The 25,064-nt window shown below is 45.6% G+C and overlaps 2 protein-coding genes across 3 annotated transcripts in view; one reads left to right on the top strand and one right to left on the bottom strand.

The window, feature by feature from the left end:
• LOC119172476 (3'-5' ssDNA/RNA exonuclease TatD) overlaps nucleotides 1-20,152 on the bottom strand; it is a 97,652-nt gene extending 77,500 nt beyond the window's left edge. The window contains exon 1 of one of the 2 annotated variants that reach the window (XM_075894019.1): nucleotides 19,645-20,152. In XM_075894019.1, the coding sequence (XP_075750134.1) occupies nucleotides 19,645-19,899 (255 nt within the window). In that variant the 5' untranslated portion in view covers nucleotides 19,900-20,152. Of the gene's footprint in view, nucleotides 1-16,423; nucleotides 16,857-19,644 lie in introns of those variants that run through there. The other variant, XM_037423593.2, reaches the window with a different exon arrangement.
• On the top strand, nucleotides 20,134-24,954 carry LOC119172477 (uncharacterized). Its single transcript, XM_075894020.1, has 4 exons — nucleotides 20,134-20,598; nucleotides 20,729-20,794; nucleotides 21,113-21,178; nucleotides 21,725-24,954. Exons 1-4 carry the CDS (start codon nucleotides 20,412-20,414, stop codon nucleotides 21,826-21,828), a joined length of 423 nt encoding a protein of 140 aa, XP_075750135.1. The 5' UTR covers nucleotides 20,134-20,411; the 3' UTR covers nucleotides 21,829-24,954.
• Nucleotides 24,955-25,064: the final 110 nt, after the last annotated feature.

The following is a 25,064-nucleotide window of genomic DNA, read 5'->3' as shown; positions in this document are numbered from 1 at the left end:
ATAACAGCTGCATTTTGCCGATACTTAACTACGTAGCAGAAACCTGGAGGCTTACAAAGAGGGTTCAGCTTAAACTGTGGACGATTCCAGCAAGCAATGGAAAGAAAAATGGTAGGCGTAACCTTAAGAGACAAGACGAGAGCAAAGTGGATCAGGGATCAAATGGGGGTTAAGGATATCATAGTTGAAATCAAGAAGAGGAAATGGACATGGGCCGGGAATGTAGCACGTAGACAGGATAACCGCTGGTCATTAAGGGTAACTAACTGGATTCCCAGAAAAGGCAAGCGGGTTAGGGGGAGACAGAAGGTTAGGTGGGCAGATGAGATTAAGAAGTTTACGAGTATAAATTGGCAGCAGCAAGCACAGGACCGAGTTAACTGGCGGAACGTGGGAGAGGCCTTTGTCCTGCAGTGGACACAGTCAGGCTAATGATAATGATGATTCGACGCATAACCGCCACCTGTTGTCCTTCTTTTTGACAAGAGCAACAGGTGATGCTTGAGGAACGCTCTGTGAAGTCTAGTGGAGAATTTTCTCTGCCTTCCTCTGTATAAGTTGACGCTCTAAGTGAGACACACGGTAAAAGCATTCAATAAGGAAACAAGCGTCGGCATTGTCGATACGGTGGGCTATGCTGCTCGTGCGGCCCAGTAGGCGGGTGCAGACGTCAAAAATGTCGAGGTAAGAAAAGAGAAGATTACGGAGCGCTTCAGCGCGATCGAAGTTACCGCACCTAAGGGTAGCCCCTATGTTGGGTCGTCCTGGCTTGTATGCCGGAAGGCAAGCCGCGTCTGTTTGGCGCCAAGCGGCGGCCCCTTTGCCAGGGTATGGCCATCTGCCCGAAACAAAACTTCCCACTCACACAACCCTGGAGGGGAGGTCATGCCAGGACAGACGTATGAATGATTATGGGTTGATCAGTTACGTGAGGCTCCGAGGCGAAGCGTCTCCGGGCGCCACGTCTCCTTCCTCTCTGACAAAGACATGGCGCGGGGCATGGACTCGGGCTTTCCCGCCAGATAATGCGAAGCGGAAGTTACTTGTGGACGTCGGTTTAATTTTACTATAATGCCGACGTCCACCTACCTGTGTTTACAAACATGGAATGGGTCTTTATTCTGCAATGTCAGCGCACGTTAAAGAACACTACATGGTCAAAATTTCCGAAGTCCCCCCCAACAATGGCATCCTTCATAAATATATAGTGCCTTTAGGACATTAAACCCCCAAAAATATTTGAATGTGGTCGGCACAATGGCATCAGGTCTTGCTTTGAGCCCCAGCTATTCCAGCCTGTTTTATTCAGAACAAGGAATGTGCACTAGCACGTTTAAAGTTAGTGCTCGTCTAGTTTCCTTACAGCTAATTGTGTCATTGTTTCTTTGCACAATGTTTCAGAAAGGCAGGCTTACATTTCTACATGATAATGTTTCTTGAAAAATTCCTCACTAGCACTCACGTAGTACTTGCATGACGCGATTATTGGCGAGTCTTTAAAGCAACCACTCACGGTGAAATTAAAATATTTGATGGTAGGGCAATTCTGCACTTCTATAACACATTACTACATACAATATTCGAGCTCTTTATGCTACATCACATTATTACAGGGTTCTTTATTACTGTTTCAAGACAGTTTGTGGAGTAGAACGCCCGTTTTCCATGCAGAAGTCTTGAGTTCGATCTCCGCTGGAGCCTAATATTTGCATCTATCTCGAATTTTCACCCATGGGCTTATTTTTCACTTACGACAATGCTGACACCAAAGTCGACACTAGATTTCCTTCAAAATAAGCTTAAAGAGGTCATGACACCCAATTTTAAACCATAACCTGTGGTGTGTTGGTTGATTCCTGTACATTCACAGACAAGCTGGCGAAATTTGACCGAATTCGGTCGAGTCGTTAATAAATAATATACTTTTATGAACAAGCGAGTGGCCTGAGAGTCGGAAAACACTGGCACGATCGCCAGCCATGACATCCCAAACCGCTTGCTTCGCGAGCTGATGCGCGATCTGCATTCCGAAGGACGATCATGTTGCATGGTCAGCTGCGCTTGCAATTCGCTGCTGGAACTAAATAACTTCCGGGGTTTGAAACAATGCCACCGCATCACTCATGCTTGCTGCTGGTACTTGCAACAAGCGATTTCGGAGGTCAAAAAGCGTCCTGTGAATGCACAATGCATATGCCGTTTCCCACCATGGATAAATATTTATTAAACTCCTTGCAGGCAGTGCCATGGTTGAGCGTCACACTTGCTATTTCTTTACCCGAACCGAATGCAATCGACAGAGTTCAAGCAAAGATTCGGCCAAAATGTATATCGTGAGTAACCCTAGCGCCGCACTGACATGCCATTCGCTTCGGCTTATGTATACATAAGCCGCACAGCACAACTGATAGAAAAACAACGTTTTAAACATGCAGCGATGTTACCACCACTTATTTATTATGTTCAGCACCAAAATTCGTGCATGCACATATGCTAGCCAACCAAAATCTGCACACTTCGCCAATCGACGGCACTAAATAACACTTGCTTGCAAATACAGCGTCAACAGACCCCCATAACACAATCCCGTTTTTCAACCTGACACGCTTGAAATAAAGCTATTTATCATCGCAGAAGCCGTCTGCAACGTCTGCCCCAACGGCAGGGTCGTTGGCATTTCGGTTCACACTGTCTTCGATGCTTTCTTCGTCACTTGAGCTGGTGGAGATAGAGTCAAAGCCAAATGCGCAACGTACACGAGGTCATCACCGCATATGATGATAGTATTGATAACACACCGCAACACTTGCAACCCACTGACACCTGCGGACCATGTGGCAAGCAACGTTTTTAGATACTGTCAGTTTAAAAGCTCGCTCCGAAGGTGGCTACAGCTCCTATGCTCTTCGAAGAGTGGTGCTGGTGTAGCGTTGAGATTGAGTCACCGCCACCACCGGCGACCCTTGGAAGCGGGTTTTTTTTTTTTTTTTTTTTTTTTTGAGTTCGCTTGCTCAGATTACAGCGGTGGGAGCTTGAAGGGAAGGTTTGTGTCGTCGTTTTGTTCTCGCGCTATAACTATCGTAATGCCATACCAACTAGCCCAAGGTGCCACACTTCTAAGGGAAGGTTAGATTTCGGTCATCGCAAAGTACTTAACACGTTACACAGCAATCAAGCAAGCCTGAGTGAGTTAGCAGTTTAACATAGTAAACATGCCGACCTACAGTGCGCCACGCTGTCAAAGTGGCTATGCCTCTGAGGGAAAGAGTTGCGACCGGCGGCACTTCTTCAAACCTACAAAATAACCCTGCAGTTCTCAGGATTTGAACAGCTATTATTCAATAAAAAACATTCCTGGTGACAATCAAGACATACATTTCTGACTTACATTTCGAATCGGAGGACCTAATCACTTCATACGAGCACATCGCAAGGGGAAACATGAAAATTCCATGTGGTAGGTGGACACCTAAGGCCGGTGAATTTTCTCGAATTTTCCTGAATATTCCTGCACACTTGTCTAAACCAGCAGCATTAATGCGCCAGAGAAAACCACTGAAACTTAGAGAAACCGCGAATTTCGAGGGCCGCGTGTCCGCAAGTGGTGGCTATTTGTCGGCGTTAACATGGAGAACAGCGATGTTGACGAAGCTACGGGCATCTCCTCCAATCCTGAGTTGTGTCTGGAGGTAGCAACTTGGTTCCCTACATTACAAGACCGAACAATTAATTATTGTTCTAATACTTGAAGGCTGAGCTTATCAAGGAAGCTTTTTTTTTAATTCGCTCTTTGTGCTGCGCTGAAAGCTTCAAAGCGAAGTCAGCCATAGGATTACACTACGAAATCGAGTGGCTGACTACTTGCCTGATCCTTAGAATATCAAGCCCTGCTGCTGCTTATAGGTTGATGTCAAAGGTGAACATACTGCATCTGTCGACATCGTCACGCCCTAAACATATTAATTATCAAGGAAATGCTTTCCAAATTTGGGTTCAATGAGGTTTCGGTCAGCAGCATCAGTTGTTGTGTAGGAGGAAAACCGGTCATTAGTTGGTCCACTGACTGGAAAGCAGTGATTTTGTTTCCTGAATGTCGTTCTACACTTTTCTCTAAAACTGCGGCCCTATTAACCATCTTTCTTAGTGTTTTAGTAGTGGAGCGTCATTTTTGGTGAAGCTTTGTTGGTTTTGTAGATTTCTCTCTTTTTTTTTTTCTTCTACCAAGCTCTCCGATTTTTTTTTTTGTGTTCTTGCATGGTGGGCATAAGTGTTTTCGGGACAGCCGGAAAGTGATTCTCGATACGTCCCCGTTCTTCGGGGATGATGTTGCGGTCGAAATCGAAGGGAATAAGCTGCTATGACAGCTCGTGTATATTTTCAGGTGATCAACATAACTCAGAAAAGTTGATACTATCTGCAACCTCGTGAGTTTCAGCGGGCTTCCCAAATTATGCTCGCTGTATGCGCACGACTGAACAAGCTTCCCCCTACAATTGAGGAAAAAGGTGAAGTCTTTTGTTACCACCACTGCCTTGTCGATTTTGACAATACCTTTGTTCTGAACAACTTTGAATGAAAAAAAATTTTTGGATAAGCTCGACATTCCTGGATTGAAACTTTTTCCGGTCTTGTACTGCAGCCAACCTAGTAGCTACCTCTGGACATAACTCTGGATCGAAACGGACGCCAGTAGCTTTGTCAACATAGAAGTACTCCATGTTAACGTCAGACACACGGCCATTAACGGCCGACACACCGCCCTAAAAATTCACAGTTTCTTCTAGTTTCTGGGGTTCCCTTTTGTGCTTTAATGCTGCTGATTTGGACAAGTGTACAGAAATGCTGCTGATTTGGACAAGTGTACAAAAGTATTCAAAAAATATTCGAGGAACAGCACCGGGCTCTAGTGCTAACGTACCACGTTGAATTTCGACGTTTCCGCCTATTATGTGCTCGCAGCAAAGCATTAGGTCTTCATATTCAAAATGTAAATCTTGACTGTCACCTGGAAGGCTTCTCATAGAATAGCAGCTGTTGAAACCTTGAAAATTGTAGGATTATTTGCAGTTAGAAGAAGTGCCGCCGATTGCAAGTGCTTTCCTCGGAGGCATAGCAACTTCGACAGCCCGACGCGCTACAGGTCGGCATGTTTACTCTCCTACTGCTAATTTACTCAAGCATGCTTGATTGTCGTGTCATGGGTGAAATACAAATTGTGAAAGAGCTTTTCCAAATAAAAGTTATTTAAATATTGGCTGCATGTCATCGACTGCACTGTTTCTATTTTTTTCTTAAATTATTCTTTTATAACTTCAGAAGCCTTTCTCCTAACTCCTCGTATAATTTCAGCTACAATCCAAGGAGTTTGTGTATGAAATGCATCTTTACATAAAAATTATACCATTTATAACCTGTTCCACCTGTTGGAGCTCCACGCTGCCGCTGCATCATAGTCGGAACGGGAGTTGATCGTCAACATCACTGACTACGTCACCGGTGAGGCATATAAGTTTTACCTCACCCACATATTTGAAAATGATGAGTCATGGCAAAAGATCAAAGAAGAGATGATCCCTCGTTTCAACGACTATGACCAAGACCTACTTATTGCCAACCATCTCAAGAAAACCCGGCACTATCGTCAATTCCCTAACCAGTTATCAAGAATCTGAAAGCCTAACATGAATCGACAACTGCCACAAGACGAAGTCGCACATGAGTTTACCTACAGAAGACCATGCATATTTTGGGAAAAACCCAACCATCAAGCACACCTCCCCTCTAAACGAAAGTCGGAATTTTTCAAAGTCCTCGCTCCAGCTTATGACACGAGGCGTTGCTCACCTACCTGATGGCCTTCATACTTCGTCTCGCATACGTGATTCACCACGCGGTGTTTCACTACGCCGCTTTTCAAGTGCTCCTATCACTTACCATTTGCCTCATAAGGACGCCGCGATCATGGTAGACGACCTGATGCTTCACGAAAATACCCTGTCAAACCATGCTCTTTCAGGACGGGTTCATCCATCACCGTCCAGTGCACACACCCTAGATAGTTGAAGCTAAGCACAAGGCTCAGACGTATCGAAAATCGCACGCTGCCAGACGCAAGAGCTCTTCGTAGTGAACAGTGTAGAAGAAGCTTCTAATGAGCTTTCTCTCAACTCCGAAGCAATATCTTTACTGCCTGAACAGAATTACAACAGCCCACAGATTAGCTGCCGTCTGGACACTACAACAATTTGTAAAGAAAACCAGCATGATGCTCAAGAAGCGCTCCCACCTCAGCACGTTCCAATATAACCGCAGCAATGCCAGCAAAAGCAAGTCCAAGGATTCAAGACACTCCAACGGATACGCCAAGAAGGACGACGATGCACAGCGAGCCTCTTAAAGCAAACTCAAAATGTGAGGTATATACGCATAAGGTATCTGCGCCACAAACACATTTGGCACAAGAGATCAAGATTGCGCCTACAATTACAGCGCCGAAACCATAGAAAACGACGAAAGAGACACAAAGGCATCATCTGTAGAATGCAGAGACCCAGACACCATTCCGTCAGCCGCGACCATCGCATTCGCAAACTGGAAACACACCGTCTGTTCCCGCCACGACACACAATTCGACGCCTTCAACATTCGAACCTGAAATGCTACAGGGACTCCCAACCTTGTCCGTTCCTCACAAGAACTCAACCGATGTCATCACCAGTGCAGATATCCAGGGTGTGGATATGCCATCCAGGACGCAATAGCCAGCCTCGTCCACCAGACTTCCCTTAGATATGGCCGGACTGTTTCCCTCTGCTGCGGATTTTTTTTGTGCGAGTTAAGAAACTCCCTTCTGAAATAGAACTAGGGTGCATTTTGACATTTCTCACTTTAACACAATGCGTTTTTGTTGTTTTATTGCTTGTATGACGTGACTTCTTCCGGGAGAAGGGGGAATCCTGTGACGTAGGAAGGCAGTGACTGATGGTAGAGTCAGAGGATGAAGAAGTCAGAACGAAATAAACATGGCGTATGAGCTAGGCAACGTCCCCCATTCATTATAGCGTCACACCCCCACAGTAAACAATCGCGAAAATATTTTTTTTAGGGGGGGGGGGGGAAGAACAGCACTGGCCCGGTGTGCCACCGGCTGGCCACACCACTGAGTCATTGCAGGCAAAAAAATAATACATTTCTTAGGTACAGGCGCAGACCTTATTTATCACTAAGCAGTATTCATTCGGCCCTCATCAAGCTGCTTTAACTACAATCTGCATATTTGGGAACAAACTTTTTCTTGTTTCGCATGCCGAGGTAGCAGATGACGCTTCCTCACCAACAATGTTTCTAGAATAGGTAAGTTGCAAAACTCCTCGATTCAGACGACTCGTCACACCGCGCCAAGACGACTTCCGGTTTGGTGGCACTGGCGACACAACAAACCTCCGCTAGCAGACGAAAACGCACAGTCGTCGTGGCAAGACGCCATGGCGGCCGTTTCGAAAGAACTTTGCCAACAGTATATTATCGGGATTTCTTGTTGTGCTGCTGCAGAAACTTTATACTGCATAATATTTTAGCGGTAGAAGGCAAATACAGCACAATTATGGCTTTTTGAACTGCCCACGATAAACGATGCTTGATAGCATAACATACGAGTCTCTCCGTTAGTTGCTAGTTAGTGTACGTTCGCAATTAATTTTTAGGCACAAAAAAAAAACAATTACAATGTCTTGTACCCTCGCTTGTGACTGTGTTTTAAATGCCTTAAAAGAAATTACAACAATGTGGCACAATCTCGCGGCTTTTGTCTTGTTCTTTAGTCAGCTTTTTTTTTTTCTTCTTGTCAATCACATTCTTTAGCAACTTAGGCCGTCGAAAAGCTGCGCGTGCGGCACTTTTTTTAAGCATATCTTCCCTCCGCTTCTTCTTGAGTTCCTCGATTGAAACCTGTTCACACAGCTGAAGCCAAAGCTTCGAGCAGGGACTGCACTTTGGGGTATCGGTGAGCACTTCGTAGTCATTACTCACGAGGCTTCCTGCTAACGCATTGGGACACCATGAACACACTTTCAGATTTTCTATGTCATCCAGAAGTTCGGCCAATTGGGTGATGGTATCAGCATTGCCGGACGACTTGGCTAAGCGATGGTGATGACTACTAATAACGACTTTCATGTCTGCTGCGACTATGCATTTATCCACAAATAGTGCTCTTTTTTTCTTCTATGAGCATTATAAACATCACAAGACATCTTGTCTCGCCATTCTCAGCAACTTTCCTCCAACATGCAGTGTGCAAACAAATGTTTTTTATGTCTTGAAGCGAAATTATGCCGCCGTTCGCTGACGGCGTGTCGGAAGTTAATTCACCGTCTTCGAGCTCAGTGCTCGGAGATAGTCTATTCTATTTTGCTGATGATATTCTAGAAAGTACCCAACTCCTTTTGGGCAGCTTTCGCTTCTCTCTTACCGGTTTTTAAAGGTAAGCGGGCAAATTTGGGATATCTGTGAAACGCATCTTACTATGAGGTCCCACTTTCCTGTGGTGATTTGTACCTTCTTACTATCGATGACGCGAGTGAAAGTCTTCAGGATGTCCTCCTCATGAACGTGCATATCACACACACGTGATGTGCTGGGCAGTTTCTTATCCGCACGAGGAATAGCTAGCTCCCATGCATCTTGCTGCTCAGGTACACACGGAGCACAAAAGAAATGTCGCATTTCTTGTAGCCACTCGTACAGCCAGGAACACAACATGTACAACAGGAATGCAACACGCAAAGCATACAAAGCAGAACAGGGCACGTTGAAGCACAAAACTGTTCACGCAGAAAGAAGCCTCCACAGATAACGACCCACTGCAACATGCACAGCCAAGGGAAGTTACGGGAGTGACACCAGCGAGCATACAGTGAGTGAATCCGGATGCGAGAGCAGCACCACATTTGTCTCTGGCAGCGGCGGCCCTGCGCAACATCGCTCAGTTTTGCAACTTACCTAGTTCTAGAAACGTTTCTCACCAATCCCAAAGCGACAGCAGCGCTGTGCTGCGCGGGGTATGGAATGGGGCCGCTCCTCGCTGCCGCAACCGCGCACGCTTACCCAGCTGACAGCATCTAAAAACGTTGGCGGAAAGCAACACTCGCAACAATGACCGCATGCAGAAGGTGCTGTTTGGTAGCAGACGACACTGCTCCTACGGCTCGTGGAGCACTGTTAAAAAATGGCGGTCGCCGGCGGTGGGCGGAGTTTACAGCAGATGACTTTTACGGTTTATTTAAGACTGAAATAATCTCTTAAAGTCTAGTTTTCACAGGTGTACAAGCATATTTGAAACTTTACTTTCATTTTTCATCGAAAACCGTCAATTGTTGGATGACCTCATGACCCCTTTAACACTATCGCATTAAAAGCTTCGCTTATTAAGACAAGCAGATCGAAACATGCAAAATCACCTATGTACTCAGACACGTAGACGACTACTTTGTCCTGTTTGACTCCACTCAACGTGATGTAGTTGACCTTTTTACCTATCATCTTAGTCTGGCGATGACACACGAGCTCCCTGTTAAAGGGTCACTCACCAGGTTTGACAATTTTGAGCTGACAAGTGCAATGCGTAGACGAGGGGTTCATGATCATGTATGCCAACATTTGAAATGCTACGTGCCGCGGAAATGGGTCAAATTTCAAGATGAACGCTGCTCCCCCTACCCTCTACCGGTGCGCGCCTAGAGAATGAGGGCATGACGTGCGCATATGAATGGCCCTACGTACACCGCAATGCAGTGACGTTGGTCTTCTATGAAGACGATTCTGATCTGACGTTCCACACAGTGGCACATGATATGGCGAAAATTATTTAACACCGCATGCATAGTTTACGTAATTTGTTGCTTGAAAAGATCAATAGAACTTTAGATAAATAAGGAGACGCATTAAGGGAATGTGAGTGTCTTTTTTCCATTTTTCTCTCGCGAATTGCAACGAGATGCAGGGCTAATGTGTCGGCATTTCACATGCGTTTGTGTCCCCGCGGTCAGCGCATGGAGCAGACGACTGCTGTGGAACGCTACTACGTGTTCTCACACTCATTGTGCTCATCTATCTACCACGTCTAAGCCAGCGTTTCCGAACCATGCTGCAGAAACAGGCAGAAGACCACAAAATAACGCTGGTCAACAAAGCAACGCCGCTCGCGTGCTCGGGGGGTCGGACTTGTTTGGGCACGTCATGCGCGCATCACCTCTTGGTCGGATGCCGGAGAAAGTGGGGAAGAGATTTGGCTTGTGAAGACTACGCGAAGGAGCCGAAAAGGTTTCCAGCTTGCCTCCTCTCATTCTTGTTTCACATCGCTTCAAAAAACCTGTTTTTTCTGCTCGTGATGAACCGTTTCAAAAAATTTTTGTGGCAAAATATTCCTCATTAGACACCCAACAACTTCTACTGTCTAACTAAAATTTGGTATGGGGCCTGGTGAGTGGCCCTTTAAGGACCAGTTGAGAGGCTCCGACTATTTTTCAACACCGCCAGAACAAGCTTGGCGTTTCGTAGAGTAGACCGCAGCCTTCACGCTTTCTGAATAATACAGCGCTGCGCGCCACCTAGAGCCTCCAATTAAAAAATAATTCCCACGCTCCTTTTCTACACCAGACCGATCCTTTTTCCATGCGCAGTGACATAAAGTCGGCAATCTGTGACTTGACAAAGCATGCCGCTCGTCGATTGGTTGAAACTAGGTCTCAACAAACAGTAGTGAAGTCAACGACAGTTCCTCTTCCTACCCACAGCTACAAAACTGCCCCTTTTTTCTCGGCAATACAGTGATACAGCTTAGCATAGGGCCTGCGCGCACGTGCTTTGCCCTCCACATGAGCAACACAAGGCAGAAGTGTTGCTCCGTGGGCGGAGTCACAATGACGGGCGTCACCTACCCCTCTCTGTGAGAAAGAAAGGTGTCGAGGCCATGCAAAAATCTGAAATTAGCTGAAACCGATGTTCTAACCTCTGTAAACTTTTTTAATATAGCACGTATTTGCTTAATTCTTGCAGCAGCATATTGACGAATTAAAAGTGCACATATTTCTTTTTATAAATTTTTGGACGTCGGGGTTGTTTAAGAATGGCATTCAGTTTTTAGGCCTAAGAATTTTTCTGTCTGAATATCATGCGTGTTGGGATTGTGACAATATGCTGCTTCCATAACAATCATACAATTTGAGCTGGTGAAGAGAGTAATTGCACATCTTTGTTCTGACAATACACACCGCAAATCATGCCCCCATGAGTTAACTTACAGTTTTATTAAACAGAAGGAGTGCCTTTAAATAGCGCAGGTCACCCCAGTCATGTACTTGTTTCAGTAGCAGAAATTGCACCAAAAAAGATAAATTTGTGTAAATATTTCTGCTGGATATAAAAAGGTTGGCGTGTCATACTTTCCCAACATGTGACATGCTTCAAAGAAAATTGGCTAGAATGTTAATGTGGATGTGCTTTATTCCACCCCATAAAAAAAGAACTAATGAGTATATGCAAAAGCTGCAGATTCATTAGCCAAGAGACTTACAGAATGAGTAAAGAAATATCAGACTCCATTTGCAAATAATGTCGTCTATCGCTTCCTGTTTTCTTGGGGCAAGGTTTACGATTGTTATAGCACGAAAACAGAATGACGGCAAAGGAACAAGAGAAGATGTCATTCTGTTCTCACGCTATAACAATCGTCATGTCATACCAACTAGCCCAAACCACCACGCTGCAAGGTTTACATTGCACAGTCGGGGAGATGCCTGAACGATAGACTAAGAAAACATAAGCAGAAAGTGGGCTGTTATCAAGACGGGCAGGTGTGTCAGTGTAATGATTGTTGTTGTAAAGCATTGTTCAGAGAGTGTACCATTGTATATAGGGCCGATAAGGCTACGAGAGAAATAGTTGAACCAGCCCTGACCATGAGGGCCGGTGATAGCTGTGTCAGTTGCGTGCCAACTGACACAGTGCTGACTGTAAATGAATTGAGCTTTTTTGACACCACAGGTTTTTGTGAGCAATGATTAGACTTTTGTGCACAGATCTGTTTATTCTATTACTTTTGAAAAGAAACAATCAGTTGAAAGTTACCACTTGTCTTGTTGTCTCTTCTTCATCCATGTGTGTCAGCACTATGCCACATTTTGAACCCGTAGAGCACTATAATGTTGCACATGCCAGGAGGATACATGGCATGTGTGAGAAACTAAATATTGGAGAGCCCTTAAGCTTCGCATTTAAAATTTGAATGCAATAACGAAATCCGGCCCCTAGTGCACCCTTCAACTGCTAAGCGCGTACTTATTAATATGTTTTATTACATACACACATATGCACATAAACATGCACACAGTAGATTGGACCAGTGCGTGCTATTATCGCCGAATGGGCTCGTTTTCGTCGTGACACCTGTCAAACAAAGTGCGTTAAAGGGGCCCTGAAATACTTTTTTAAATAACCATGAAATGAATTTACTAAAGGAGCTTATTGCCTCATGAATTTAACGCCACGAAAATTTCAAGAATCCGTCCAGTGCAAGTAGAGTTACAAAAGTTGGTCGCATGCTGCAACTGCATTATCTCTTCTCTCGTCCTGACGAAAGCGCTGGAAGCTAAGCAGGGAGGGGTGGCAGGGCAAAGAAACTACCGCGCCTCGTGACCTTGAGAACTTTTTTTTTCTTTGAATGTGCGGTTTTTCCAGTGTGATCGCGCGCACACACGTGGCCAAGTAGCGGCCTCCCCCGGCTCGGCAACTAGATTTTTCACTCACAACCAACGGGGCCGACTCTGGCGGCGGGTTTTCTGCGACAGAAGTTCTCTATCCCATTAAAAGTGCGCTAAGTTTGCTTGAGCACACTTTTTGTGACGACAGGGTTAACAGACCAAGCAGGAAGTGGGCATCAATAGCATCAATGTCTCAGCCACTCAGTGTTGTGGATGTGCTTGCTAAAAGGGTTTGCAAAGAGAGGGGGCTTCAAAACAGTGGATTGTCGGGCTAGTTGGTTTGACATTTGGCATAGAAGAGCGAAGGCTTGGAAGGAAAGGAAGACTACTTAGAAGAAAGACGCTCATGGAGCGTCTTTCTTTCAGCTTTCTCTTAGTTGTGACCGTTATTAGGTTGGGCAATTTGCAAGGTGCATAAACACCACATTGAGGGAGCACGACTCCGCTTTACGTAGTGCAGCACAAACACATCTGGTGCATCTGCAGGACATGTGATACACACAATTTTTTACAGACACAAAAATTTTGCCAACACACGGGCAGAAAATAAACCGGGAGTTAACTGAGGCGTTCCACATTAAAAATATGGGAGATAAGTGTGTAAGCCTAGATCAGTCACGTCTGATGAAGAATTCGACTTCCTGAACAGCACGTGCAGGTGTCCTACAGTTGCGAAGACATCAGCCTTAAAAAAAATAGTTGGTATTAGTGCACTATGTGTAAACAGATATAGTTAGTTTTATCTCAGGGGTGTTCAGGACCACCTTTAGGGGCGTTAGTTGGTCTTGAAGATAAAAGCGCATGTGTTGTTTTCAATAAATAAGTTGTGAGTTTGCACCTGTGATGTCTGTCTCTTCTCACCCACGTTTTTTGGTACAAGTCTTAGCTATGAAGTTCCACCAGTTTGTGTATGGTAGGAAAATTGTCATTGACACCGATCACAAACTGTTGCTAGCCATTTCATCCAAAAATATTGGGAACATGCCCCCAAGACTTCAATGATGTTTTCTTCATCTATTAATATACATCTATGAGCTACAGTTTGTTCCAGGCAAAGAATTAGTCCTTGCTGGCATGCTGTCAATGGCCCCACCATCACAGCCTGAAGACATGGTAGATTTTGATAACATTCAGGTACACGCAGTTGCTGTTTTGTCATCCTCAGTGAGCAAAAGAACCAAACAGCTTTTGTCTCGGGAAACATATAATGCTCCTAAGCTACGTTCTGCCGTAGAAAGCCTGTCTTCAAACAGAGGCGTTGAAGGAAAACTCAAGCCATTTGCCTCGGAACTTTCAGCTGCTGACGAAATTTTTCTGAAAGGGACTAAGGTAGTTATACCAAAGAAACTGTGCCCAGAAACACTAAGCCACATTCTCGAGGGCCATCTTGGTTTAAGTAACTGCAAAGCTAGGGCACAACATTTAATATTTTGGCCTGGTTTGAGCTCCGACATTGATCCCATTGTAAAAAATTGTGCGGTCTGTAAAACCTATTCTTACAAACAACTGGACCCTCCTTGCTACGAGCCCCTCCTTATCACACTTGGTACCGGGAGGGCGTAGATCTTTTTTGTTATGCTGGAGCCACATACCTTGCCCTTTTTGATGCTTACACAAATTTTCCAGAAATTGAAAAACTTGAGGAGACGTTGGCAACTGCCGTTATTGACAAGTTGGCAGCCATTCTTCCCATGTATGGAATCCCGATGAAAGTCTGCACGGACAACGGCCCCCAGTTTGCAAGCGACTGATTAGCCACATTCTCGAGTCGATATGATTTCAAACATATATCTTCAAGCCCAGAGTTTCCGTGTTCCAACAGGGTAGCAGAAGAGGGTGTCCAGATTATAAAGTGGCTGCTTAAGGAAACTAGGACCACTCATGAAGATTTTTGGCTAGGTTTACTTGGTTAACGCTGTGCTCCATTACATTCGCTAGTCGTTAGCGGAACTTCTGCAGGGCAGGCCTCTACGCCTAGACTACCAGCCTGCAGCCCAAGCCTCCGGTAAAAAAAGCAACAGCAGAGGTCGTCCGGACAACCGTCGAGACCACTACTACCAGGGGACATTGTTCACATGAGAGGCCAGGCTTGGTCTCAAAAGGCTAGGGTGTTAGGGAAAGTAGCCCCGAGGTCCTACAACGTCGCAACAAGAGAGAGTTGTGGCGTAACCGCTAACATTTACTGCCGACTTTGGAGCCATTTGTGTATCACAGTGACACTGACGTCGAAGGTGATGACTCAGAAGAGCCTCCACATCAGAGCTCGCCTTGTGTGACTTCGCCGGCGCCTAGAAGATCCTCGCGAATTAGGGCCGAACCAAGACATTTAGCATGCAGTCACAGCTTCGAATAACAGCTTAGCGGCCTGTTCCTGTGAACTACTGTTGAACTTGTATTTTTTTATCGCATTGTACTTTTTTGATGCCTTGTAAAAAAAAATATGGGAGATGTATCATACTGTGTATCACTCATGTAGTGATGCGCACTCCAGTACGCACTGAGCGATGATAGCTAATATAAGAGATGACAATAAACCCAACAAGGCATTGCTGCTTTTTGTTGCATCAGTGACCATTCAGTCTTTGATCAGCCTACCTGTGCCTAATACACGGGTATTTTTATGCCACCCATTAAACTAGTTGGTCAGCTTAGAATTGTGTTTTCTTACACATGTACAGAGAAACGAACAAAAGCGGGAACAGTGCAGCGTAACGTTTTCGTCATGCTGACACTTGCGGCTATAAAAATATGCTACATTGGTTCTTGATTGTATCGTGGATGACTCTAGATGTTTTTATTACCATCCAGGCTTGTAAAGAAACACAATACAGCAGAGAATAACACATTCTTTGCATTTCTTTCCATCCCCACTGTAGATTACATTACATAGCACTACATGCCATACAATTTTACATGGCCGTTATCGTTCAGCATTAACATCTCTCCTTGTAATGTTGCTTATAGTTGAACAGTAACGGCGGTTCTTCTCTTCATGCGGGTTTATTATTCTGTGGTCTGGTGCATAGAATAGGTATCCCTGACGGCAGCTTCTCCGGCAAATCGGAGGATTCGCCTGCCATGGGCCCAAATTATGTCCGCCGGCTCAGGCGATAGGGCACTGACCGATGTGTACGCTGAAGCTATAGTGAAGGTGGCAAATGCGACGGCGAAATACACTTCTGGCCAACTTTGTTGTGCTGACATACGCACTTATCAATGTCACCCACTGATAAACTTGACATTGTGAAGGAAAACAGCAAATGAAAGGCGTATAGCGGTACGAAATGACAGCGGTTCTCACACTTTGTGGAGAACCGTGCGTTTGTGTCATGCATGCACTGGCATTTTCACCAGATACTTGGATATAGAACAATCTATCTGGATAAGCGCGACCACGAATCACCCGAAATCTTGTGGTCTGGTCCATAGAACAAAGCCGGAGTTGGCGCTGCGGTGTGGACCACAGAACGGGTACTTAGGTTAACACACCATCGCATGCACTGACATGGTCCGTCGTTTTCAGATAGGATCAATAAAGTCTCATAGTGCCAAAATATCTTATATCTCGCAATGCACTAATTGTCTTGGCGACATTTGATAGTAGTAGCTCACCCGATCATTCTGCCCGGCCACTTATGGAAAAAAAAAAAGATGAAAAGGCCTGCCTGTTTCTCGAGTACTTGGATCTGGCACTCGGGAGAGGAGAAGTCCTTGCTGAAGTCCAAGCCGCACTCGCCGATGGCGACGCACTCGGGATTCGAAGCGACGCTCCGGAGTACTTCGAGCGCCTCGTCATCGTCCCAAGATTTGGCGTCGTGCGGGTGGATGCCAGCGGCACAGTACACGGTGCCGGGATGCATTCGCGTCAGCCGAAGGGCCTCCTTGGTTGAGTGCAAAGATGTGCCCAGAACTATCATCTTTCTGACACCCGCATCTTTGGCCCGCTGAATGACGCTCTCGAGGTCTCGATTAAACTTTTTGTTCACCAGGTTAGCGCAAATATCTACGAGTAAGTAATTATCATCAGATACGAACAGCTGATCAGCATTCGACGCCATAATACATGTGACGTCACTGGTAGGTGTTCTGTGACGTGCATAGCTCCTCCCGGACCGCGGGAACCTTCATGCCGTAGCAAGGTCATGTGTCACAGATCAGCCTATCGCGGGCGCCGCCGGCTTCATAAAAGCTTTTCGATACTTTTGAATTTATTGAGGGACTTTACCAATATGATCACACCAACGCCTCCTCTTGGAAGATGCCTGCCGCATGAGAAAAAAAAAACAGCTGCCACATCCTTTCTCTCCATTTTGAAAATTTTCTCGGTCGCTAGCATCACCTGTGGCGGACGGTGCAACAACGCAACACTTTGCATAGCCTCCGAAACAGTAACGCACAGTTGCAGGTCTCGAACAACTCTCGACTGACGCGCCCCTATGGGCCGCAGATGAAAAGCGCTTAGCTGTTACCACGTTGGCTGGTACCGTCCGTCGCCGTGATAATGAATGGATGGATGGATATGGCTGTACCCTTTAGATTGGGCGGTGGCTAGCGCCGCCAAGCCGTAATACCTAATGAACTAAAACTATATTTTTTTTCCTTAAAAAGTGAGTTTGAGGATTCGTACTTTGCAGTGAAGAGTTTAATTTTCACTCGTGCCTTGACTTTAGTCACCAATCAGATAACCTCCTTCTAGTTAAGTCTACCCGCTTAAAGTTTATTTTGCCCTCCCGGTCCCTAAACCCCAGTGCTTTGAAAAACTCTGTGCCATCATCCTGAACTATAGGGTGAAGCCTTTTACAGAACATTATCAAGTGTTCGGCAGTTTCTTTTTCCTCTCCACACGCACTGCATACTGTGTCTACCCCTTCGTATTTGGCCCGATATGTCTTGGTTCGCAGTACTCCCGTCCTGGCCTCAAACAGTAGAGAACTACCCCGAGTATTATCATAGATCCTTTCCTTTGCAATTTCCTGCTTAAAAGCTCGATAGATCTCTAGTGCGGACTTCTTAATCATGCCTACGGATGGATGGATGGATGGATGTGGCTGTACCCTTTAGATCGGGCGGCGGCTAACGCCACCTAGCCGTAATACTTAGTGAACTAACCATTACATTTATCTTTTTTTTTCCTTTAAATAATGAAGTTGAGGATTCGTACTTCGCAGTGAAGGATTTAATTTTCACTCGCGCCTTGACTTTAGCCACCAATCAGATAACCTCCTTCTAGTTAAGTCTACCCGCTTAAAGTCTATTTTGCCCTCGCTGTTCCTAAATCCCAGTGCTTTGAAAAACTCTGCGCCATCATCCTGAACTATAGGGTGAAGCCCTTTACAGAACATTATCAAGTGTTTGGCAGTTTCTTCTTCCTCTCCACACGCACTGCATACTGTGTCTACCCCTTCGTATTTGGCCCGATATGTCTTGGTTCGCAGTACTCTCGTCTTGGCCTCAAACAGTAGAGAACTACCGCGAGTATTATCACAGATCATTTTCTTGGCAATTTCCTGCTTAAAAGTTCGGTCTCGGTCGCGAGACCGAACTACAGTCTACAGTCTCGGTCGCGAGCGCCACCACGCGGCGCTTGCTCAAAACTGAAGGCAGGCCAACTCCGCTGGGAGCGCGAGCCATTCCCCAGGCATTGTTTAGAGGAGGTGTTGATCACACCCACGACCACGGAGGAAGGAAAAAGGTAAGGAGAGGGCATGCCCAGCCGGCGCAGGGCGTAAAAAATGTGGCGGAAATGACATCATGGCGGCCATATTTTAGTAGGCGCAATGGCGGCGTTGTTATGGTTACGTGTTGCGCAGTGAAGCTGGTCTAGCAGTGAGCGGCCGCGGCTGGCGGCGGAGACAATATCTGTGCTCGGCGCCGCGTTATTGGTTACGCAGTGTTCGTCTGGCTGTTACATTACTCTTAGCAACGTTTACAAATCTCTTTGTCCATCACGGGTTTTCAACAGTGCGTAGAACAAGTGCATATCCATGTGTCGTGCGGCGGATGACGCGGATGAAGCAGTTAGTGTTCAGCGAAATGGCGTTGGGCACCATGACGAAGCTGAATGACGACGAACGCCTTGCAGGTCAGTGACGGTTGAGCAGTGCTCCTGCTTGTGACAACGGACGACGCTGTTGAGCCCAGCAAGACGCCGTGAGGACCATGTGCACATACGTAGTTTCGTGTTGTGTGTGTACAATAACAACTTGCATGTGCGTATTAAAACACCTTTTCTGTTCCGCTTGGTACACTCTCCACCAGCATTGCATGTAATCTCAACGTAACAGCAACCACGTTCAACTGTCACTAGCACCGTGCTCAAAGTCACCACGGTCGCAGAATGCTGACGCAGGTGAGTTTCACGCGAAACACGGACACAGTGGCAGGACGCTGCGTCAGTCGCGTGGCGGAATGCAACCGTAGAAGGCGCACGACCGATCGTGTTGTCTGTACAGTTGCTCAATTAATGACGTGAAAGCACTCGCCGTTGTCGGTGCATCTAGCGCGCGTTCTTTCGTAGTTGCTTCGTTGTCAGCGAGCTGTTACTCTTTGTTATTACTCGGACGAAGCGATTTCGCTGAAGGTGTCCCGCTGGCTCTGAGTGATGAGCCCAGTTCCATTAGTTTTGGATCGTCACGACACGCGCTGCGCAGCCCACGTGCTTTCCGAGCCGGAGAGGGAGTCGCACCTTCTGCTTCGCATTCATATGTAAACAAGAGAGGAGAATTTGCCTACTCAATATGGCCGACTTCCGGCTTCATTGCGGCTTCACAACAAGTGACGTCAGGGCCTCTCCTTACCTTTTCCTTCCTCCGTGCCCACGACCGTCACACCTCCCTACCCAAAGTCCTTCCTCTATGATGGCAAAGCCAAACCACAGAACACCTACCACGTTGTGCGGTGATTTCGTTCTGGAAGGTCCGATGTGCGGTGTTGCTGTGCGTTTGGGTGAAGACGGCAAGAAGTTATTTTGCATCCCGTGGGGCAAGCAGAACCTAACCAGAAGAAAAGTGTGGTTGCACTGAATTGGACGGAAAGACTTCGAACCGTCGGCCACTGCACGACTATTCGAGGTAAGTAACGCGACACAAAGGTGCAAGAAAAAGCATACGCGTGCATGTGCCGAGCTGCAATAGCATTTCATTCGTGCGCGCTGGTTTTGATGGCCCACATTTGTCGAGATTATTCATTTTAGTGCTTTATGAACCCGCTGACGTAGGTCATGCACTACGAGCCTAGCATGCAAGTAAATAAAGCGAGGGAAGCGCACTAACTCGCTGACAGATATCCGCATTGTGTTGCACGCGACCTAAATTTGTCCGCCGTCGTGGTATGGCAGTTACTGCGGTTACGGTGCTCGGCTGCTGACCGGAAAGACGCGCTTCAATCTCGTCCTCGGCGGTCGCATTTTCGATGGAGGTGAAATGCTAGAGGCTCGTGTACGGCGCGTATTCAGTGCACGTAATAGAATCCCAAGTAGTCGCGAAATTACCGGAGCAGTCCACTACGACATGCCTCTTACTCACATCGTGGTTTTGGCACGTAAAACCCCAGCAATTATTATTGTTATAGCGATAAACATTCATAAATTTCAGCAGTGAGTTTCTACTATCTCTAGTTTTCTATCTGTGCGCGTTGTTAACTTCGCTTTACAACATGTTCAGAAAGTCGTTTCCAACTCTGCTACAGGATCATTTCACAGAAGACCAGTTTGAACGGATTATTCTCAAGAATACCGGTGAAAAGAAGCTAAGGCCATTTGCGACGCCAAGCATCTTTTTGCATCGACCAGTTGCAAAGCCACGCAAGCCACCCCCTAAAAGAACAAGAGTGGAAAGTACTCGTATGTTCACGGTGTTAATTAGCACAAATGATCTTGAATGCTATTCACAGCATTCAAGTCAAATTTGATTATTGCAATGAAAACAATCCTTGAGTTATCATTTGTCATTATGTTCATGTATCCTACCCAGATGACCCCAAAGTCAAGCAAAACACACAGGTCGATGTCGAACCCCAGCCAGTGGACACTGAGAATGGTAAGTTTCTCCCGTCTGTAAGCTCCTACCTTTCCATCAGCTGGTAAATTGCCTGCTTATGCTCTTCATCCGCTCACATACAGATGATATATGCCGTGCAGACAGCACAAAGATATTTTATATTTTGTAATTTACAATCTTTTTTTATGTTGCAAAATATGGTTCAAACTTACCTTCACGTCTAATAAAGCTGTGTCTACAGCTGATCCAAGCAAACATGCAGATATTTTGTGTGGCCCAAAGCATGTGTATTCCCCATGTGAGATACCAATGCCTCTCTACATTGCTGGTTGTCAACTTGCTTTGTGCTCTAAGCAGATGTTCCTGATATGCAACTAGACCTACAGATTCCTGCTCCATTCCAGCCAGAAAGTACACAGGCTGGTGAGTTAAACAGTTTTGTTCGAATTTTTTTGTGTGCCATCATTCAATGCCTCTTTTGCGCATGCTACTAGGAGGTCTAGGAGGTCTAGTAGCATGCTACTTTTGCGCATGCTACTAGTTTCCATGCTACTAGGAGGTCGAGGCCCTTTGTTTCGTGAATAGCAATACATTATACCCGTAACAGTACCGATTTGTGTGCAACTCGTGCAGAGTGAGAGAAAGTGAATTGCATGAAGGGAACAAGGGAAAAGAAACATGCGGGAATGTTAGATATTCCTGCGCTTATCTGATGTTTTTGTGTTGCGCTTCCCTGCTCTCATGCAGGTCATTCGCTCTCAGCAACGCATTCTTAACAATGCTATTTAAAACTAGGGGAGATACCGCACTGATAAAGAATACACATACAGAGAACTGCAAACAGGCTGTTCCGTGCATGCGCTTTCTGTATCAGCGTGACATCTTTAATATGAAGCACCACCTAGCCCCCGCTCTTGCCTGTTTAGCATTGACAACTGCTTTAGACCTAATTTCGGTGCACTATTTCAGGCCACTTGATACAAGCAGCTGTACAGAAGAGGGTGGCCCAGCTTGAAATTGAACTTCAGGCGACGCGACGGAAGCTTCAACTTGCTCAGAGGCAGCAATTCTAACCACTAACTGCAAATAAGCGCCTTGTTGCAGGACTAAACAAATACTTGAATGAAGACCAAGTTAAATGTCTGAAGATGGCAACAATGCAGGGGACTCGATGGACTAAGAAGACTGTTATAAAGGCATTGAAAATGAGACTTTCCTGTGGAGCACGTGGCTATGACTCAGTCAGGGAGCTTGGACAACCTCTGCCAACAGAACGCACCCTACATCGTCACTTGGAAGGGTACAAGTTCACACCAGGTTTGCTGGAGGACATCGCACTAAAGGTAAGTGCATAGACAGGTGCCCATGACCCTTGACCTGTCTTGTTACCATAGCACCACTGTTTGCATCGCCTAACTAAATCTTTCCACTCCATAGCTTGTTAGCCCATGACCCTTGACCTGTCTTGTTACTATAGCACCGCTGTTTGCATCACCTAACTAAATCCACTCCATAGGTTAGCCTCATGTCACCAAAGGAGCGCCACGCCACTTTAATGCTCGATGAGATGCAGCTTGCACCAGGCTTAGTGTACAACTCATCCTCGGGAACAGTGCTTAGAGCCCCAACTATACTTCTTGCAGACGGAACACTGCCACCCGACTGTTTGGCCACTCATGGGCTGGTATTAATGCTCGGTGGGTAACAACCCCCTGGAAGCAAACACTTGCTTACCATTTGACTGGAAATTCATTCCTTGCCAAAACAGTTAAGGATATAATCATTGTCATCATAAAAGCATGTGAGGCAATTTCCCTGAAAGTAGATGTTATGGTGACAGACATAGGAGGGGGGAACCAAGCAGTCTGGAAACTGTTCGGTATAATTGTAGGCAAGCACAGCAAGCCTAAAACCTCGTGTCCCCAGCCATGTGATGCATCTAGGCAACTTTTTTTCATGGCTGACGTTCCTCATCTCGTTAAGAACCTGAGGAGCCACTTAACTAAGGGCCAGAAGATATACTTGCCCGAAGAAGTAGTGAAAAAAAAACAATCTGCCAGGAAATAAAATATCCATCGAGTCTACAAAGAAGCTTGTCGAGATAGACAGCAATGCAGAGCTAAAGCTAGCTCCCCACCTGAAGCCTTCTTCAGTTGACCCCAGCCATTATGATAAAATGAAGATGGGGCCAGCATTCAGCCATATCAACAGCGACACTGCTGCTGCAGTACGCTTGCTTGTAGATAATGGAACATTAGATAAACCAGCCTTGACAACTGCATGGTTTCTTGAGATGATGTTTCGATGGTTCAGACTCATGACTTCCAGAACAACAAAACTGGCTTTGAGCCATTCTGACGATGTTGAGTATGGAAAGGCCCTTCAGTTTCTTGAAGAAACAATTGCACTTTTTGAAAAAAATATGTATTGGGGATGAAAAAAAAGCCACCTGGAAACCAGTGCAGACTGGCCTTATCCTAGCGACAACATCAGTGTTGCTACTGCAGGCACTGTTTCTTGAAAAGTACAACTTTAAGTTTCTGCTCCTGAGCAGGTTCGGCCAAGATGCCCTAGAGAATCTTTTCTCTACACTAAGGTGTAAGAACCCGGTGCCTCGTGTACTTGAATTCAAGTTTTCGCTTCGAGCTGCTACGATGGCCCAGTTTCTGAGGCCAAGCAAGGACGGCAGCTACACTGAAGAAGACTACTTTCCCTTGACTGGCACGGCCGATGACGACAACAAACCAAATGAAAGCAAAATCTATGTTGTTCGTCCGTCTGACCTCCTTGATATTCAAGACTTAGAACATGAATCCTTGGAGTACCTTGCTGGTTATGTTGTTGCATAAGAAGGCAAACTCTTGTCAAGCCTGTGTTGAAGCGATCACAAGCTCAGCCGAGGGAAACGAGCTCACAATGCTGAAGTGCTACAACAAAGAGAAGCCGGCATTGACAGTCCCATCACCAGCTGTCTTGCAGTTATTAGAGACTGCTGAAAATTATGTGCGCTTAAATGAAGATGCATTGATTGCAAACAGAGTTTCTGCATCTAAACTTCAGAGTACCATTCAAAGCTCCCTGTACTTGGGCAATTGCTTCCCTACATGCCACTGCATATCGGACAAACTCCTTGCCACGTTTTTAAAAACTGCAATCTCAATTCTCGTGAAAAAGAAAAACCATCTCCTTATGACAAAAATTCAAAGCTCACAGAAGTGTGGTAGCCGAAGCATTGAAATGCATGTTGCTGCAGGTAGCATTAGGTAGTACTGGTAGAAAAGTTTGTGTAAAATCTATGATGTCTCTTGTACTACTGTAAGTGTGGCTGTTCTTTGTTTTTGCATTTTAATAGTTATTTAGGCTACCCTTACTGTTCAGTGCCAGCTTCATGTCATTGATTGATTTGTGGGGTTTAACGTCTCAAAACCACTATTTGATTATGAGAGACGCTGTAGTGGAGGGCTCCGGAAATTTTGACCACCTGGGGATCTTTAACGTGCACCCAAATCTGAGTACACGGGCCTACAACATTTCCGCCTCCATCGGAAATGCAGCCGCCACAGCCGGGATTTGAACCCGCGACCTGCGGGTCAGCAGACGAGTACCTTAGCCACTAGACCACCGTGGCGGGGCCAGCTTCATGTCATGTCCTTTTGTTCACTTGGAAGCACATCCTAAGCGTATTTTGTGCATCGTATGTGTAATTAAATATACTAGTAAATACGTGCGTTACTCTGTACTTTGCATTGTGGGTGGCATGTGCCGCAGCTTTTGTCTGCAAGTATAACCTTACGTAGTTGTACAACTTAGTGTCATTATATTTTTGTGCTGCATGTGTATATGGATGAATGGATGAAAAAACTTTGTTCAGCTCCTGCAAGGCGGCATGTGTATTGGTCAAGCCGTTATGGTAAATAAGTGGTAGTTGGTGTTACTGTACTGCTCGCGTAGTGATAATTGTGTGGTATTATGAAACTTTGTTTGGGTTTGTGTATCATTCAGACTTTCGTTTTAAACAAATAATACTCTTGTTCCTACATTATGATCTGTTCTATATTTCATATTGTTCTGTACGCATTGTCTATTTCTTGTATTGTGTTATTCCCATTGTATTGCTGATCCTGCCTAAAGTATAGCATTCGGACTGGCTGTATGTTCTATAATAAATAAAGAAATACCACATAGCCATTGCTACTGGCCATCACTGTATTTCCCGAATTGTGTTGTTCCCACTGTATGGCTGACCCTTGCCTAAAGTATGGCATTCGGACTAACTGTATGTTCTTATATAAATAAATAAATGCCATAT

The sequence above is a fragment of the Rhipicephalus microplus genome, chromosome 4 (genome assembly GCF_043290135.1).
Source record: "Rhipicephalus microplus isolate Deutch F79 chromosome 4, USDA_Rmic, whole genome shotgun sequence".
Taxonomy (NCBI): Eukaryota; Metazoa; Arthropoda; class Arachnida; order Ixodida; family Ixodidae; genus Rhipicephalus; species Rhipicephalus microplus.
Note: the sequence above shows the minus strand (reverse complement) of the source record. Positions and strands in the feature narration are given on the sequence as shown.